This window comes from Erythrolamprus reginae, chromosome 2 (assembly GCF_031021105.1).
Source record: "Erythrolamprus reginae isolate rEryReg1 chromosome 2, rEryReg1.hap1, whole genome shotgun sequence".
Lineage (NCBI taxonomy): Eukaryota > Metazoa > Chordata > Lepidosauria > Squamata > Dipsadidae > Erythrolamprus > Erythrolamprus reginae.
Genome location: NC_091951.1, coordinates 13,675,634 through 13,692,762, shown reverse-complemented (window position 1 = coordinate 13,692,762; position 17,129 = coordinate 13,675,634). Strand labels below are relative to the sequence as shown.

The 17,129-nt window shown below is 44.0% G+C and overlaps 2 protein-coding genes across 5 annotated transcripts in view; one reads left to right on the top strand and one right to left on the bottom strand.

Moving 5' to 3' along the window:
• LOC139159147 (zinc finger protein 850-like) overlaps nt 1-17,129 on the top strand; it is a 168,400-nt gene that overhangs the window by 111,347 nt on the left and 39,924 nt on the right. The window lies entirely within an intron of this gene.
• Nucleotides 7,460-14,365, bottom strand: LOC139159769 (zinc finger protein 85-like). 4 transcript variants are annotated; one of them, XM_070737148.1, is made up of 4 exons: nt 14,305-14,365; nt 13,781-13,831; nt 10,724-10,833; nt 7,460-9,387 (listed from the first exon to the last, which is right to left on the bottom strand). In XM_070737148.1, the coding sequence occupies exons 3-4, from the start codon at nt 10,755-10,757 to the stop codon at nt 8,636-8,638; spliced, it is 786 nt and encodes a 261-aa protein (XP_070593249.1). In that variant the 5' UTR covers nt 10,758-10,833; nt 13,781-13,831; nt 14,305-14,365; the 3' UTR covers nt 7,460-8,635. The 4 variants fall into 4 exon arrangements, with proteins under 4 accessions (XP_070593249.1, XP_070593248.1, XP_070593247.1 ...); XM_070737147.1 differs by having other exon boundaries at nt 14,273-14,319; XM_070737146.1 differs by lacking the exon at nt 14,305-14,365 and adding an exon at nt 14,202-14,283.

Below are 17,129 nucleotides of genomic sequence, written 5' to 3'. Positions count from 1 at the left end.
CACCTGGGGGCTCAGACATCCTACAGAGCCAGCTATGATCCCTACACTAACCAATAGAATACAGGTTCTTGCACAGGAACAGAAAGCTCAAGTTCAAATCCCAGACAAGGTATAAATAGCCCTCGCTCTCAACTTATATGAGCCGGGGTGATGCAGCAGGTAGAATGCTGTACTGCAGGCCACTGAAGCTGAAGTAGATCTGAAGGACAGAGGTTCAAATCTCATCACCGGCTCAAGGTTGACTCAGCCTTCCATCCTTCCGAAGTGGGTAAAATGATGACCCAGATTGTCACGCTGAAAAATTGCCAGCCCCAGAGACATTTAGTAATTAAACAGTTAACTGTGTGTGCCTTACTAAGATCCTCCTATTATGATGTAATATACTGCCAAATCTAACATCACTTCCTTCTTCTTCATTCTAAAACTCCATTCACTTTTCTACCTCTATCACGTGAAGACATATTTGTTGTGTTGTCCCTCGAGACATGTTTTATTTTCTGCTTTATAATAAAGAAATCTTGTTTTGAACAAATGACTAAAGGCTTCTATCTATCGCCTCCGCGGGATTAAGGTTCAAACTGACTTTAATTACTTAGAAACATAGAAGACTGACGGCAGAAAAAGACCTCATGGTCCATCTAGTCTGCTCTTATAATATTTCCTGCATTTCATCTTACAATGGATATATGTTTATCCCAGGCATGTTTAAATTCAGTTACTGTGGATTTACCAACCACGTCTGCTGGAAGTTTGTTCCAAGGATCTACTACTCTTTCAGTGAAATAATATTTTCTCACGTTGCTTTTGGTCTTTCCCCCAACCAACTTCAGATTGTGTCCCCTTGTTCTTGTGTTCACTTTCCTATTAAAAACACTTCCCTCCTGGACCTTATTTAACCCTTTAACACATTTAAATGTTTCGATCATGTCCCCCCTTTTCCTTCTGTCCTCCAGACTATACAGATTGAGTTCATTAAGTCTTTCCTGATACGTTTTATGCTTAAGACCTTCCACCATTCTTGTAGCCCTTCTTTGGACCCGTTCAATTTTGTCAATATCTTTTTGTAGGTGAGGTCTCCAGAACTGAACACAGTATTCCAAATGTGGTCTCACCAGCCCTCTATATAAGGGGATCACAATCTCCCTCTTCCTGCTTGTTATACCTCTAGCTATGCAGCCTAGCATCCTACTTGCTTTTCCTACTGCCCGACCACACTGCTCACCCATTTTGAGACTGTCAGAAATCACTACCCCTAAATCCTTCTCTTCTGAAGCTTTTGCTAACAAAGAACTGCCAATGCAATACTCAGATTGAGGATTCCTTTTCCCCAAGTGCATTATTTTACATTTGGAAACATTAAACTGCCGTTTCCATTGCTTTGACCATTTATCTAGTAAAGTTAAATCATTTACCATATTACAGGCCCCTCCAGGAATATCAACCCTATTGCACACTTTAGAGTCATTGGCAAATAGGGAAACCTTCCCTACCAAACCTTCCCCTATGTCACTTACAAACCGCAACACAGATTGTGGGGGCAATAGCCTAGCTCTGTTAAAAAAGTGCTATTGCTAACATGTTGTAAGCCGCCCTGAGTCTAAGGAGAAGGGCGGCATAAAAATCGAATAAATAAATAAATAACTCCATGTGGTCAGCTGCCCAGGACCATCCACGTGGTTCTGCTTCACCATTAAACCACCTTTCCAATCAGCCTCCCAGCCTCTATTTTGATTCCTCTGCTTTTCTCCTGGGTTGGACCTGGATATTTCTTCCAATGCCGTTTCCCACAGTCGCAAGGTGGGTGATTTCACTACTGCCCCTTTTAAAAATAAACACAAACACACACCCTGCTACCTCTGAAAGGCCAAAAGGGCGGTTCATTATAGCAGTGTTTCCCAACCTTGGCAACGTGAAGATATTTGGACTTCAACTCCCAGAATTTGCTGGCTGGGGAATTCTGGGAATTGAAGTCCAAATATCTTCAAGTTGCCAAGGTTGGGGAACACTGGATTATATGCATTCCTCAACTTACAACTGCAATTGAGCTCAAAATTTCTAATGCTAATCAAGGCAGTTGATGAACTTGTTTTGCCAGTGAAGTGAACGGCTGCAGTTATTAAGTGAATCTTGAGTTTTGTTTGTTTGTTTATTTCTTACTTATTTATTTGAGTTGAAAGGGACCTTGCAGGTCAAGTCCAACCCCCTCTCAAGCAGGAAACCCTATACCACTCCAGCCAGATGGCAGCCCAATTTCCTTTTGAATATGTCAAGTGATGGGGCATTCACAACCTCCGCTGGAAAACCATTCCACTGGTTGATCGCTCTCACTGTCAGAAAGTTCTTCCTTATTACCAGGTTGAATCTCTCCTTGGTCGATTTCCATCAGTTGCTACTGGTCTGGCCCTCTGGTGGCCTGAAAAATAGTGTGACTCCCTCCTCTCTGTGGCAACCCTTCAAATATCTGACTTCAAATATCTGACTGATTTGTTTAACCAATCCCTGTTAACAGGAGATGTTCCTGAGGATTGGAGAATGGCCAGTGTTGTACCTATCCACAAGAAGGGCAGTAGAGAAGAAGCTGGTAACTACAGGCCAGTTAGCTTAACATCAGTTGTAGTTAAAATGATGGAGACTCTACTCAAAAAGAGGATAAATCAGCACCTAAAAAACAATAACTTACTGGACCCAAATCAGCATGGCTTTACTGAAGGCAAATCATGTCAGACTAATCTCATTGTTTTCTTTGACTATGTCACAAAGGTGTTGGATGAAGGTGGTGCAGTGGATATTGCCTATCTGGACTTCAGCAAAGCCTTTGATACAGTTCCACATAAAGAGCTGATAGATAAATTAGTGAAGATTGGACTTAATTCCTGGATAGTTCAATGGATTTGCAGCTGGCTGAAACTTAGACATCAGAGTGTTATTGTTAATGGCGAGTATTCTGAGCAGAGATAGGTTACAAGTGGTGTGCCACAAAGGTCTGTTCTGGGTCCTATTCTTTTTAATATGTTTGTGAGTGACATAGGGAAAGGTTTGGTAGAGAAGGTATGCCTCTTTGCCAATGACTCTAAAGTGTGCAATAGGGTTGATAATACTGGAGGCGTCTGTAATATGGTAAATGATTTAGCTTTACTAGATAAATGGTCAAAGCAATGGAAACTGCAGTTTAATGTTTCCAAATGTAAAATAATGCACTTGGGGAAAAGGAATCCTCAATCTGCGTATTGTATTGGCAGTTCTGTGTTAGCAAAAACTTCAGAAGAGAAGGATTTAGGGGTAGTGATTTCTGACAGTCACAAAATGGGTGAGCAGTGTGGTCGGGCAGTAGGAAAAGCAAGTAGGATGCTAGGCTGCATAGCTAGAGGTATAACAAGCAGGAAGAGGGAGATTGTGATCCCCTTATATAGAGCGCTGGTGAGACCACATTTGGAATACAGTATCTGAATGAATGAAATATTCTCATTGAATACTTTGTTCTGTACAAAGTCAACTGTGCATGACAGCATGTGAAATTGATTGTCGATCAGTGTTGCTTCCTAAGTGGACAGTTTGATTTCACAGAAGTTTGATTTACTTGGAGTTATATTGTGTTCCCTTTATTATTTTTTTAGCAGTGTATATTCTCATTGTGGCCAGAGAGAGAAATATTTCCTCACCTACAAAAAGATATTGACAAAATTGAACGGGTCCAAAGACGGCCCACAAGAATGGTGGAAGGTCATAAGTATAAAACGTATCAGGAAAGACTTAATGAACTCAATCTGTATAGTCTGGAGGACAGAAGGAAAAGGGGGGACATGATCAAAACATTTAAATATGTTAAAGGGTTAAATAAGGTTCAGGAGGGAAGTGTTTTTAATAGGAAAGTGAACACAAAAACAAGGGGACACAATCTGAAGTTAGCTGGGGGAAAGATCAAAAGCAACGTGAGAAAATATTATTTCACTGAAAGAGTAGTAGATCCTTGGAACAAACTTCCAGCAGACGTGGTTGGTAAATCCACAGTAACTGAATTTAAACATGCCTGGGATAAACATATATCCATTGTAAGATAAAATACAGGAAATAGTATGAGGGCAGACTAGATGGACCATGAGGTCTTTTTCTGCTGTCAGTCTTCTATGTTTCTATGTCCCCTCTGGCCTTTTTGCTAGACTATCCATGCCCAGTTCCAGCAACCTCTCTTCATGTCTTGGTTTCCAGTCCCCTTATTCTAGTTACTATTTTCTGTACTTTCTCTACTTTCAATGTCCTTTTTGTAGTGGGGCGACCAAAATTGAATGCAGCACTCTAGGTGTGGTCTAGGGCAGCGTTTCCCAACCGGTGTGCCGCGGCACAGTAGTGTGCCGCGAGACACTGGCAGGTGTGCCGCAGAGCTACGGAAGCTCCAGCTGGGCAGGGCGCTGCCGGTGCCGACCTGGAGCGCCCGCTCGCAGCTGTCCCCCGGCTCCTGCCCGATGCCGCGGTTTCCGGCGCTCTCCTGCTGAGCCCCAAAGAAGGAAGGCAGGAAGAAGAAGGAGAGCTTCGTTCTTCGTGCCTTTTTCCCGCCTTCCTTCTTTGGGGCCTAGCAGGAGAGCGCCGGAAACCACGACATCGGGCAGGAGAGGACAGGAGAGAGCGCGGGCCGGGCCGGGGCGCAGAGGCGGGCCGGGGCTGGGGAGCGCGCGGGGGTTGCCCTTTTGGTTTGGAGCTGCAAGCGCGGCTCCCCGAGGCAGGCGGGCAGGCAGCTTCCCTCCCTGCGCCTTCCCTCCCTGCGCCTTTCCCTTTCCCAGCTGCAGCCGCACCCCCCCGGTCCCCCCGCCAGTGCCCTCCCGCCGGGCCCTGGCGTCGGCGGCAAGTGTCCTTTGGGGCCCGGCGGGAGGGCACTGGCGGGGGGAGTGGGGGGGTGGCTGCAGCGGCCGCAGGCAGTCGCGGGGAGATGGCGGCGGCGAGAGGGAGCTCCAGGCGGCGGGAGCTCTCTCTCTCTCAGCTGACTGCAAGTGGGAGCTCTGACGGTGGCGATTGGACGTGCTGCTGGACGCCGTACTGCTGGCGCTGCGGGCTTGGCATATACAGCGTCCAACAGCACGTCCAGCTGCCGTCAGGGCTCCCGCTTGCAGTCAGCTGAGAGAGAGAGAGAGAAAGAAAGAGAGACATAGAAGAGAGGCAGAGAGAGAGACAGAGAGAGAAAGAGAGGCAGCAAGAGAGGCAGAGAAAGAGACAGAGAGAAAGAGAGGCAGCAAGAGAGGCAGAGAGAGAGAAAGAAAGAAAGAGAGACATAGCAAGAGAGAAAGAGAGACATAGCAAGAGAGGCAGAGAGAGAAAGAGAAAGAGACATAGCAAGAGAGGCAGAGAGAGAAAGAGAAAGAAAGAGAGACATAGCAAGAGAAAGAGAGACATAGCAAGAGAGGCAGAGAGAGAAAGAGAAAGAAAGAGAGACATAGCAAGAGAGAAAGAAAGACATAGCAAGAGAGGCAGAGAGAGAGAAAGAAAGAAAGAGAGACATAGCAAGAGAGACAGAGATAGCAAGAGAGGCAAAGAAAGAGACATATAGCAAGAGACAGTGAAAGAGAGAGAGAGCAAGAAAGAGAGAAAAAGCAAGAAAGAGATAGCAAGAGAGAAAGACAGAGGAAGGGAAGGAGGGAGAGAGAAAGAGCAAAAAAGAGAGGAAGAAAGAAAGAGGGATGGAGAGAGAGAAAGAAGGGAAGGAAGGAAAAGAGAGAAAGAGGGAGAAATAGAGCGAAAGGGAGGAAGAGAGAGGGTTTTTTTGTCCAAACTTTTCTTTAGCCCACCCCCCACCCCCCACCCCCCCTTTCAATGTTCCCCAGGATTTTGAAAATATGAATAATGTGCCGCGGCTCAAAAAAGGTTGGGAAACACTGGTCTAGGGTATTATAGAGTGGTATTAGTACCTCCTTAGTCTTGGAGTGCATTTTCCTGTTGATGCAGCTTAATATTGTGTTGGCTTTTTTAGCCGCCGCTGCACATTGCTAGCTCATATTTAGCTGGTTATCCACCAAGACTCCGAGATCTCTCTGACAGTCGCTGCTGTTAAGCGTGGTTTCTCCCAATTTGTATGCGCGTCTTAGGTTTTTCTTACCTAGTTGTAAGATTTTGCTTTTTTCAACATTAATTTCATTTTGTTAGTTTGATCCCACAGTACTAATCTAACTAGATCTTCAGAGAGGGGCAGCATACAAATCTGATAAGTTATTATTATTATTATTACTATTATTTATTTATTTGTTCAATTTTTATGCCGCCCTTCTGCTTAGACTCAGGGCGGCTTACAACATGTTAGCAATAGCACTTTTTAGCAGAACCAGCCTATTGCCCCCACAATCCGGGTCCTCATTTTACCCACCTCGGAAGGATGGAAGGCTAAGTCAACCTTGAGCCAGTGATGAGATTTGAATCGCTGACCTATAGATCTACAGTCAGCTTCAGTGCCCTGCAGTACAGCACTCTACCTGCTGCGCCACACCGGCTCAATTATTTCTGTATTTTGAGCCTATCCTCTGGGGTATTGGCTCAAAATACAAAATATGTCGTTAAACAAATTTGGCTTTCCCCATTGACCTTACATATCAGAAGCTGGCTGGGAAAGTTTTTTTAAAAGGTGATCACATGACCCCAGGAGGGGAAGTACATGCCAGTCACCCAAATTTTGATCATGGGATTGCAATGGTTGTTAAGTGTGAAAACTGGTCATAAGTCAAGGGTTTTTTCCAAGCTGAAGACTACCTTTACAATCTTCTTCCTCCTATCAGTCTCTTTCGCAGCAGTTATTCCATTTTCAAAATAACTTTGTGTTGGGGTTAGCTCTGGCCCAGCTCCTGCCCCAAGGAATGTGGAGGTAGATGTGGGGGAGACATCCACATGCCGCAGGCCTGTTTTGCTCCCAGTAGAATCTGCTGACAAAGTCTCCTCTGACCAAGGAAGCGTGAGTGACAGGGAAGAGGGGAGTTTGGCAGGCAGCCCAGGAGATCAGTCATCTGTATCATCCCTGGATTCTGAACAAGAATTAATGATACATACACGCATGCATAGAGTGATGCATAGGAGACAACAACTGAAGGATTATTACAAGAGAAAATGAGGCCACCTGTGGTTGGGGAGGGCTGCTGTAATTAGTGCTGCAGATAAAAGTGCAGCCTGGTGTTTTAGCCTCATGGCAGTTTATCTGATTCATTGTTTTGTCAAGATCGTGGTTTTTGCTCTTCAGGATTGTGTGCGTGGACTCTCTGGACTTTAGAATTGGACTCAATTTCCCAGTTACTGGGTGAGCAATTGGACTGCATTTAACTTGTGCCTTGTGTGTACCAGAAAATCCCTTTGACATTTAAAAAGGGAGCTGTTTCTATTTTTCTGTTTATAAAAACTTTTGGGTTTTCCTTTTATCGTGTGGTGTGTGTCTTCCTGGACTAAACACCCTGTAATTACAGGCAGTTGAGACACGCCGGCAGAACAACTTTGGTTGGCTTTCAATGGTTGGTTGTTTCTTACTTTATTTTACGTTTCTCAGTTATTTCAAGAACAAAGAAACACTTGTTGAGTTGGACAGTTGGGTTTATGCCGGTCTTTCCACCCCTTTCATCCCAGCAGTTGAATCCCAAACCATTTTTAATGTCTTGCCCCCCCCCCCAAGTGAGCTGCATGATTTAACCAAGGCCATTTTGCAGGTTTTCTTTAACTTTTCAGAATTTCAGAATTAAACTCCCATTCCCACTCCCTTGCAAACACAGCAAACAGGGTTGGGTCTGCAGAGGATCTGTGATGGGGCTGGCTCAAGCTGATCTCTCCATACCCATTATGCCAATCAATGCTCTCCCCCACCAACCCCCCCCCCCCCATCTCACCAAGGATTGGTTGAAGGGTGGGCCCTCTTCAGTGTCCAGATGGGAGGGTTGTGCATGGAAAGGGGGACTTCGCACAGGTAGAGGTATAATCCAGAAATCCGGTTGAGAGAACTGTTCTTTAAAATTTCTGCAATCATTTACTTTTTCTACACTTCCCGTTTTCTCTCCCCCATTCTCCCTCTCTCTCATTCTCTTTCCACTCTCTCACCCATTCTCCCTCTCTCTCATTCTCTTTCCACTCTCTCTCCCCCATTCTCCCTCTCTCTTTCTCTTTCCACTCTTTCTCCCCCATTCTCTCTCTCTATATATATGTAACTTTCAATGGCTGACAATCAGCTGGTCGTGATTGCCTGCAAGCAGGTGGATGATCAGCTGATTGTGGTTGCCTGCAAACTGGCTGATGAGCAACTCATCATCAAGCTAGTTTGCAGTTAGTCTGAATCAGCTGTTCGGCTTAACAAACCATTGGGAGCCCAGAGCAAATACAGTAGTACCCCTAGATACGAGCATAATTCGTTCCATAAGGGAGCTTGTATCTCGAGGCAACTCGTATCTGGAACAAGTTGTTTTTCCCCTCCGAGATAACCAGAAGCAAGGATTCTTGCGCCACCTAGTGGACGCTCGGCTTGTATCCCGAATTTGAGCTCGGGACTAGAACAGAAATGTCTCTCCCCTGGCTCGTATCTTGAAATACTCACATGTAGAGCAGCTCGTATCTAGAGGTACTACTGTAGTCTCCTGATTTTGGTTTAGGTCCAAAACTTAAGACCTTTGAGCAGGTTTCGGCTTCAAAACTAGACCAAGTTGATCACTCGGCTTTCGCAATCAAAGCATTTAAATGGCTGGTCCCCTCTATAGTGATTTCGGTAGGCGGGAAGGTTATCGCTGACCACAAAGCTTTTCCCGCACTCCGGGCAAATGTAGGCCTGCTCCCCTGGGTGATCCCGCTGGTGCCTATCAAGGCTGCCCTTGCGACTGTAGCTCCTCCCGCAGTTCATGCACTTGAAGGGTTTCTCCCCCGTGTGGGTTCTGAGATGTGTGGTCAGGATCGATTTCAGGCTGAAATATTTCCCGCATTCCTGGCACTGGTAGGGTTTCTCCCCCGTGTGGGTTCTCTTGTGCCTCTTGAGGCTCCCGCTCCGATTGAAGCATATCCCACATTCGGTACATTTGTAGGGTTTCTCCCCCGTGTGGGTTCTTTGATGCGCGGTCAGAGTCCCACTGTCACTGAAGCTCTTTTCGCACTCGGTACACCGAAACGGCTTCTCCCCCGTGTGGGTCACCCGGTGCCGGTTGAAATCGGATTTATATTTGCATATCTTCCCACACACAGGACACTGGATCCTCCACTTGCCTTGGTGACCCTCCAGCGGGACCAGGAGATCGTGGATGTCGGCATCCTGAAAGGTGGAAAATTTCTTCTCGCTCTTTGATGGTTTGGGACGCTCTTTTGGAGTTGGGAAGGTCTCCTTTCCTGCTTCAGAGGTGGTTGTTTCTAGTGACTCCATAGAGGATTCTTCGTAACTTTCAGTGTCCTGCCAATCACCTGGGGAAAAAGAAGGGAAGGGGAAAGAGAATATAAAAGGAAAGGGAATGGTAGACAAGACAAGAGAAAAAAGAGAAGAGAAAAAAATGAAAGTGAAAGGAGGAAAAACACTCCGCAGTCTGCATTGGTTGCCGATCAGTTTCCGGTCACAATTCAAAGTGTTGGTCATCACCTATAAAGCCCTTCATGGCACCGGACCAGGGTATCTGCGAGACCGCCTTCTGCCGCACAAATCCCAGCGACCGGTTAGGTCCCACAGAGTGGGCCTCCTCCGGGTCCCGTCAACAAAACAATGTTGTTTGGCGTGGCCCAGGGGAAAAGCCTTCTCTGTGGCGGCCCCGGCCCTCTGGAACCAACTCCCCCCAGAGATTAGAATTGCCCCCACCCTCCTTGCCTTTCATAAGCTCCTTAAAACCCACCTCTGCCGTCAAGCATGGGGGAACTGAGATATTCTTTCCCCCTAGGCCTTTACAATTCATGTATGGTATGTTTGCATGTATGGATGTTTGGTTTTACAATAAGGGTTTCTAGTTGTTTTAGTATTGGATTTACATGCTGTTTTTTGTTACTGTTGTTAGCCGCCCCGAGTCTACGGAGAGGGGCGGCATACAAATCCAATATTTAAAATAAGTAAGTAAGTAAGTAAGTAAGTAAGTAAGTAAGTAAGTAAATAAATAAATAAATAAATAAATAAATATGAAGGGAAGGGAAGGGAAGAGAAGAGAAAAAAGGTCAATTGGTCTAGGTTAATCAACAAAGATCTGGGGCATTTTCAACTCTTTTTCCATCTGACTCTCTATATCAGGGTTTCTCTATCTTGACAACTTTAAGAAACACTTTTAATTCCCAGGTGGCAGTTGATGGGCACGTTGACTGGGAAATTCTGACAGTTCCCCATGCTGGCAGAAGAATTCTGGGAGTTGAAGTTCATCCTTAGGGATTGGGCGGCATAGAAGTCAAATAGATTAGATAGATGATAGATAGATAGATAGATAGATAGATAGATAGATAGATAGATAGATAGATAGATAGATAGATAGATATGTTATGGATAGATAGATAGATAGATAGATAGATAGATAGATAGATAGATAGATAGATAGATAATGTGATGGACAGATAAATAGGTAGGTAGGTAGGTAGATAGAGAGATATAGATAGATAGATTAGATAGAGAGATAGATAGATAGATAGATGAGAGAGAGAGAGAGAGAGAGATAGATAGAGATAGAGAGATAGATAATGGAAGTTGAGAAACAACGCTCTCAATGCTGCATGAGGATAAATAGGAGTTTATCACTTCAACCTCCAACAGTCGTGCAAAAAGCATCCTTACCCACAGAAGTGACAGTTTCATTGCTCTTCAACATGACTTCCTTCCATTGGGCCCTCTGACTTTGATTTTGGAGAACAATCAACTTCTTCAGCCTCTATGATCACCAGCCTCTAAAGAGGGGAAACATCAGTTACGGTATGTACCTCAATATTACTGTCTTGGTCCAGGACGCCCCCCCTGACTCAGCCTATCTTAGAATTTTTCTGGGCAGATGGCTGCATTTCCAAGCAAGTCTTCTACTTCAATCATCAGACCTAATAACTTCCTATTTCACTTCTCAGCTTTCTATTTTAAATATATATGCTGTATAGTGGTACCTCATATTACGAACCCCTCGCCATACGAACAACCCAAGATATGAACCAGGGGTTCAGAAATTTTTTGCCTTTTCTTACGAACGTTTTCCATCTTACGAACCCGCCGCCGCCACCGCTGAGAAGCCCCGCCGCCCGGCTGTTGCTTTTTGAAACAGCCGGGGGGCTTCTCAGCGTCCTCCTGAACCCGAATGCCAAACCCGAACTTCCAGGTTCGGCGTTCGGGAGGCCGCCGAGAAGCCCCCTGGCTGTTTCAAAAGGTGACAGCCGGGTGGCGGGGCTTCTCGGCGGCCACCCGAACCCGAACTTTTGCCGAACTTCCAGGTTCGGCATTGGGAGAACGCTGAGAAGCGCCCAGCTGTTTCAAAAGGTGACAGACAGACAGCGGTGTTTTTTTTCCCCCTTGCATGGATTAATTCATTTTACATTGTTTCCTATGGGAAACAATGTTTCGTCTTACGAACTTTTTGCCTTACGAACCTCCCCTGGGAACCAATTAGGTTCGTAAGACAAGATATTACTGTATAAGTTTGTTATTTTTTTCCCCAGAATCTCTATTTGCATCCATACATATACCATTAGTAATATCAAAACATACATAATTATACATGTCTAGCCGATATATCATAAATCAATATCCTAGTTTTGCACCTATTTATACAATTTATCAGTCTGTTTTTCCCTCATTTCATAGTACTCCCCTCCCTCTATCTCCCTCTCCCCTCCCTTCCTTTTCTACTTCCTCTTTCTCCCTTTTGACCTTTCCCTGAGTGATTCTAATCATAATTCACCTTACCTTTAACAGACTGATAACATATACTCCTACATCTTTTAATTACCAGTGCCCCTTCTAAGATGATAATAATAATAATAATAATAATAATAATAATAATAATAATAATAATAATATCAGATTTGTATGCCGCCCCTCTCCGAAGACTCAGGGAAGCTCACAACAATAATAAAACAGTGTGACAATGTAAACAAAACTAATATTAAAAAAGCATCTAAAAATCCATCATTTAAAAACCATGCAACACACGCATACCATACATAAAACTACAAAAAGCCTGCGGGAAGATGTCTCAATTACCCCATGCCTGGCGATATAGGTGGGTCTTAAGTAGTTTGTGAAAGACAAGGAGGGTGGGGGCAGTTCTGATCTCTGGGGGTAGTTGATTCCAGAGGGCCGGGGCCGCCACAGAGAAGGCTCTTCCCCTGGAGCCCGCCAGACAACATTGTGTAGTTGACGGGACCCGGAGAAGGCCAACTCTGTGGGACCTAATCGGCCGCTGTGATTCCTGCAACAGAAGTCGGTCTCGGAGGTATTCTGGTCCGATGCCATGTAGGACTATATATCATATATATATATCATATATAATTTCTGTATCATATCTGAACATAATTTCTTTTTTTCTAGGTATATACTGCTATTCTAATGCTGCCTCCTCTATATCCTATTTTTGTCTCCTTGGTCTACCACCTCTAATTTCCAACTTTCTTTCAAAATTAATCACTATTACATAACTTCCCAAAATGTTCATTATCTCTTATGTCTCTTGATTTAGGCCTTTTTAAAAAAATTAACAAGATGTTCATAACATCATATTGAGGCATCTATGGAGATTCTCAGTCATCCATGTCCTGATTTCCCCAAAAGTGCTTTTTTCAAGAGGCAACTGGATTTTCTGGTTTTTCTTTGAAGATGTTTCAGTGCTCATTCAAGAAGAGAATTCCTTTTTAATATTTCCTAGGATATTTCCTTTTTTCTAGGAGAGTGGTAGGTGCTAACTTCCTACAGGAGATTTTAAATATTATTGAAGATTATGAAAATAATGCATCCTAGCAGAAAGAGCAGTTCTTGGATGGAACCCATTACCTGGTTTGTCAACTTTGGCAGCTTGAAGATATCTGGACTCCCACAACTCCCCAGCCAGCCTAAATGGCCTTTTCTAGCTTCAATTGTCTTATTTAATTTCCAAGAAGTTTTTGGAAGCTTCAGATCGTGCAGAATGCAGCTGCGAAAGCAATCGTGGTCCTCCCCAGATATGCCCATGTCTCAACAACACTCCATGTCCTGCACTGGCTGCCGATCAATTTCTGGTCACAATTCAAAGTGTCAGTTATAACCTACAAAGCCCTACATGGCATCGGACCAGAATACCTCCGAGACCGCCTTCTGCCGCACGAATCCCAGCGGTCGATTAGGTCCCACAGAGTGGGACTTCTCCAGGTCCCGTTGACGAAACAATGTCGTCTGGCGGGACCCAGGGGGAGAGCCTTCTCTGTGGTGGCCTCGGCTCTCTGGAACCAACTCCCCCCAGAGATTAGGACTGCCCCCACCCTCCTCGCCTCTCGTAAGTTATTAAAAACTCATCTTTGCCACCAGGCATGGGGAAACTAACACACACCCCAATTGTCAAGGCTGGTGTATGGTTTGATTGGTTGTGTGATTATTTTATTTTATTATAAGGGTTTTAAATTGCATTTTAAAATTGGATTTGTACACAGTTTATGTTGTTGTGAGCCGCCCCGAGTCCTCGGAGAGGGGCAGCATACAAATCTAATAAATTATTATTATTACTATTATTACTATTATTACTATTGCTGCTATTATTATTATTATTATTATTATTATTATTATTATTATTATTATTCATATTGGGTGTGCTTTCATTAATCTACCTTAAACAGGGAACTAAAATGCCCCAATTTTACTTTGCAGGGATAAAATTGTTGTTACCTTTGCAGAGACTTTTCTTCAATACTGCAAGATCAATAAAATACGTAGGTCCTATAGGAAGAAAAAAAATTCAGAGTTATTCTAAAATAAATTATTCTGAAAGGTGCCGATAGGGTTCTCTCACTCCTTGTTCACTCCGAAGTGAAATCGGAGCAATTGAAACAATGCTGGGAACGCTGCCACAAGTGGGCTCAACTGTGGTTGTAAATTGAGAACCACTTGTATATGTGAGTGTATACATTCGTGAGTCCACAGATTTAATCTTATTTACTTGGTTAAATGGCGCCGCTTTGCAACTGCATACGTTACCCTCTGCCTATAATAATGGCATAAGAAACTGGGGAAGGGGGGGGGAGACCCTTCTGTTTACACGACCCCTCCAATCCCCCCCCCCAGATTTCGTTTTCAGCGCCATCCTGACCTCGTTTGCCGAATGTTTTCAGTGTTTTCGTTCTTCCCCAATTTTACCCTCCCCCTCCCCCCGCCACCTACCCTTCCGCCCCGCTAGGCCCCTGTTCTCCTACCGGCCCTCTTTTCCAGGAACACCAAAACAGGTGTGCGGCTTCTTCTCTTCCTCCGGCATTGCTCATTTCCTGCCTCTCTAGGACTCCTCGCCTCTCCTATCCTTTCCAGCCGTTCTCCGTCGTCGTTCTCCGTTTTTGTCTCTCCGGCTGCAGATTTCTTCTTTCTCAGCTCTCCTTGCATTTCGACCGATCAGGATAGTTGGCGATCAAAGGTCTGAAAATTGTTTTTTTCTTTCCCCCTTTTAAAATTATTTAAGGGAATAACAGAGTTGGAAAGGATCTTGGATGTCTTCTAGTTCAATCCCCTTCTCAGACAAGGAAGCCCCCTATCCAGGTAGTCCTCGAGTTACGACCCCAACATTGAGATCAACCTTGATGCTGTTAAATGAAATGTGTTTCAATGGGTTTCGCCCCGTTTTACAACTTTTCTCGCTGTGGTTCTGAAGGAAAGTGTTCCATTTTGTGAAGTAAGTAAATATAGTTGTTAAATGAATCTGGCTTCCCCAATGGCAAGTATTTTGAGCAGAGCCTGGTTACAAGCAGTGTGCCACAAGGGTCTGTTCTGGGTCCTGTTCTTTTTAATATGTTTGTGAGTGACATAGGGGAAGGTTTGCCTATTTGGCAATGACTCTAAAGTGTGCAATAGTGTTGATATTCCTGGAGGTGTCTGTAATATGGCAAATGATTTAGCTTTACTAGATAAGTGGTCAAAGCAATGGAAACTGCAGTTTAATATTTCCAAATGTAAAATAATGCACAGGCAAAAGGAATCTTCAATCTGAGTATTGTATTGGCAGTTCTGTGTTAGCAAAAACTTCAGAAGAGAAGGATTTAGGGGTAGTGCTTTCTGACAGTCTCAAAATGGGTGAATATTGCGGTCAGGCGGTAGGGAAAGCAAGTAGAATGCTTGGATACATAACTAGAGTTATAACAAGCAGGAAGAGGGAGATTGTGGTCCCACTGTATAGAGCGCTGCAAAGACCACATTTGGAATACTGTGTTCAGTTCTGGAGACCTCACCTACAAAAAGATATTGATAAAATTGAACGGGTCCAAAGACGGGCTACAAAAATGGTGGACAGTCTTAAGCACAAAACTTATCAGGAAAGACTTAATGAACTCAATCTGTATAGTCTGGAGAACAGAAGAGAAAGAGGGGGACATGATCGAAACATTTAAATATGTTAAAGGGTTAAATAAGTTTCAGGAGGGAAGATTTTTTAATAGGAAAGTTAACACAAGAACAAGGGGCACAATCTGAGGTTAGTTGGAGGAAAGATCAGAAGCAATGTGAGAAAATATTTTACTGAAAGAGTAGTAGATGCTTGGAACAAACTTCCAGCAGACGTGGTTGGTAAATCCAAGGAACTGAATTTAAACATGCCTGGGATAAACATCCATCCATCCTAAGATAAAATACAGGAAATAGTATAAGGGCAGACTAGATGGACCATGAGGTCTTTTTCTGTCATCAATCTTCTATGTTTCTATATTGACTTTGCCTGTCAGGTCGCAAAATTTTCAGGATGCTGCGACCGTCATAAAATATAAGTTGTTTGCCAAGTGTTTGAATTTGGGATCTCATGACCATGAGGCTGCTGCAAACAGCATAAATAATGGATTTGGACTGTGTGCAGCCATGTGGACACCGCAGCAGTCGTTAAGTATGACAAACGATCATCGTGAGTCACTTCTTTTTTCAGTGCTGTCACAATCTGGATCGGTCACTAAGTGAACTGTTGTAACTCGAGGCGTACCTGTACGCTTTCAGATGCATGGTTGTCCCATTTCTGGGACATTAGAGACTACTCCCTGGTCGACGAATGTATTATGAGAGTATTTTAATTGGTTCTTAGGTTTTTTAGATTATTAATTTTAATTAATTGGATTTAGGATGTTTATTGTTTCCTATATGTTGTAAGCCGCCCCGAGTCCTCGGAGAGGGGCGGCGTATAATTCCAATTAGTAAATAAATAATTTCATTGTCCTAGGATTGGAAGGGACAAAATAAAAATGGTAAAGCTTTTGTAAAGACTTTCAAGTCTTCAAAACGCCTGGAAAGGTAATCGAATACCAGGTAGTCCTCAACTTATGACTCATGATTGAGCCCACAATTTCTTTTGCTGACTGAAACCTTTGTTCATTTTGCTGCATTTTACGATCTGTCTTCCCTCTGTTGTTAAGTTAATTATTGCCATCGCTAAATTCGTAAAACAGTTGTTCAGTGAATCTGGTTCCCTGATTGATTTTGCTTGCCAGAAGGATTTAAAAGGGTTTCACATGACTCCGGGACATTGCAGCCGTCATAAAATACATGTATGTGTCTTGAGTTTTTGATCACAGGGCAATGGGGAGACTGCAATGGCCGTAAGTCTGAAAAACGGTCATAAGCAGTAGTGGGTTTCTGCCAGTACAGCTAATTGTGCACAGCTCTGTGGCTCTGGCGCACAAGCGCGCGTTCAAGTGAAATTTTGCTTCCTGCACCTGTACAGGTAGCAAAATGTCACATAGAGACGCATGTGTGGGCGTTTCGGCGAGGTTTTTTTTTTGCATATGCTACACAGAAGCAAAAAAACTCACCAAAACATGTGCGCATGTGCGTCCCCATGCAAGATTTTGCTACCGGCACAGAATGCAGGAAGTAAAATTTCACTCGAATGTGCGTTCACGCACCAGAGCTACAGAGTTGCGCGCAATTAGCCATACCGGCAGGAACTCACTACTCATCCTAAGTCATTTTTTCGTTGCAGTTGTAACTCCAAACCGTCACTAAATGAACCGTTGTAAACTGAGGACTAGTAACAGTGTTGTTCAGTGAATCAGGC

Bases quoted from the DNA above. Each gene is read 5' to 3' on its own strand.
- LOC139159769 (XM_070737148.1), bottom strand. From the start codon at position 10,757: ATGTTGAAGAGCAATGAAACTGTCACTTCTGTGG. The intron at 9,388-10,723 runs GTAAGGATGCTT...CTTTTTCCCCAG, and splicing joins TGAAACTGTCACTTCTGTGG to GTGATTGGCAGGACACTGAA.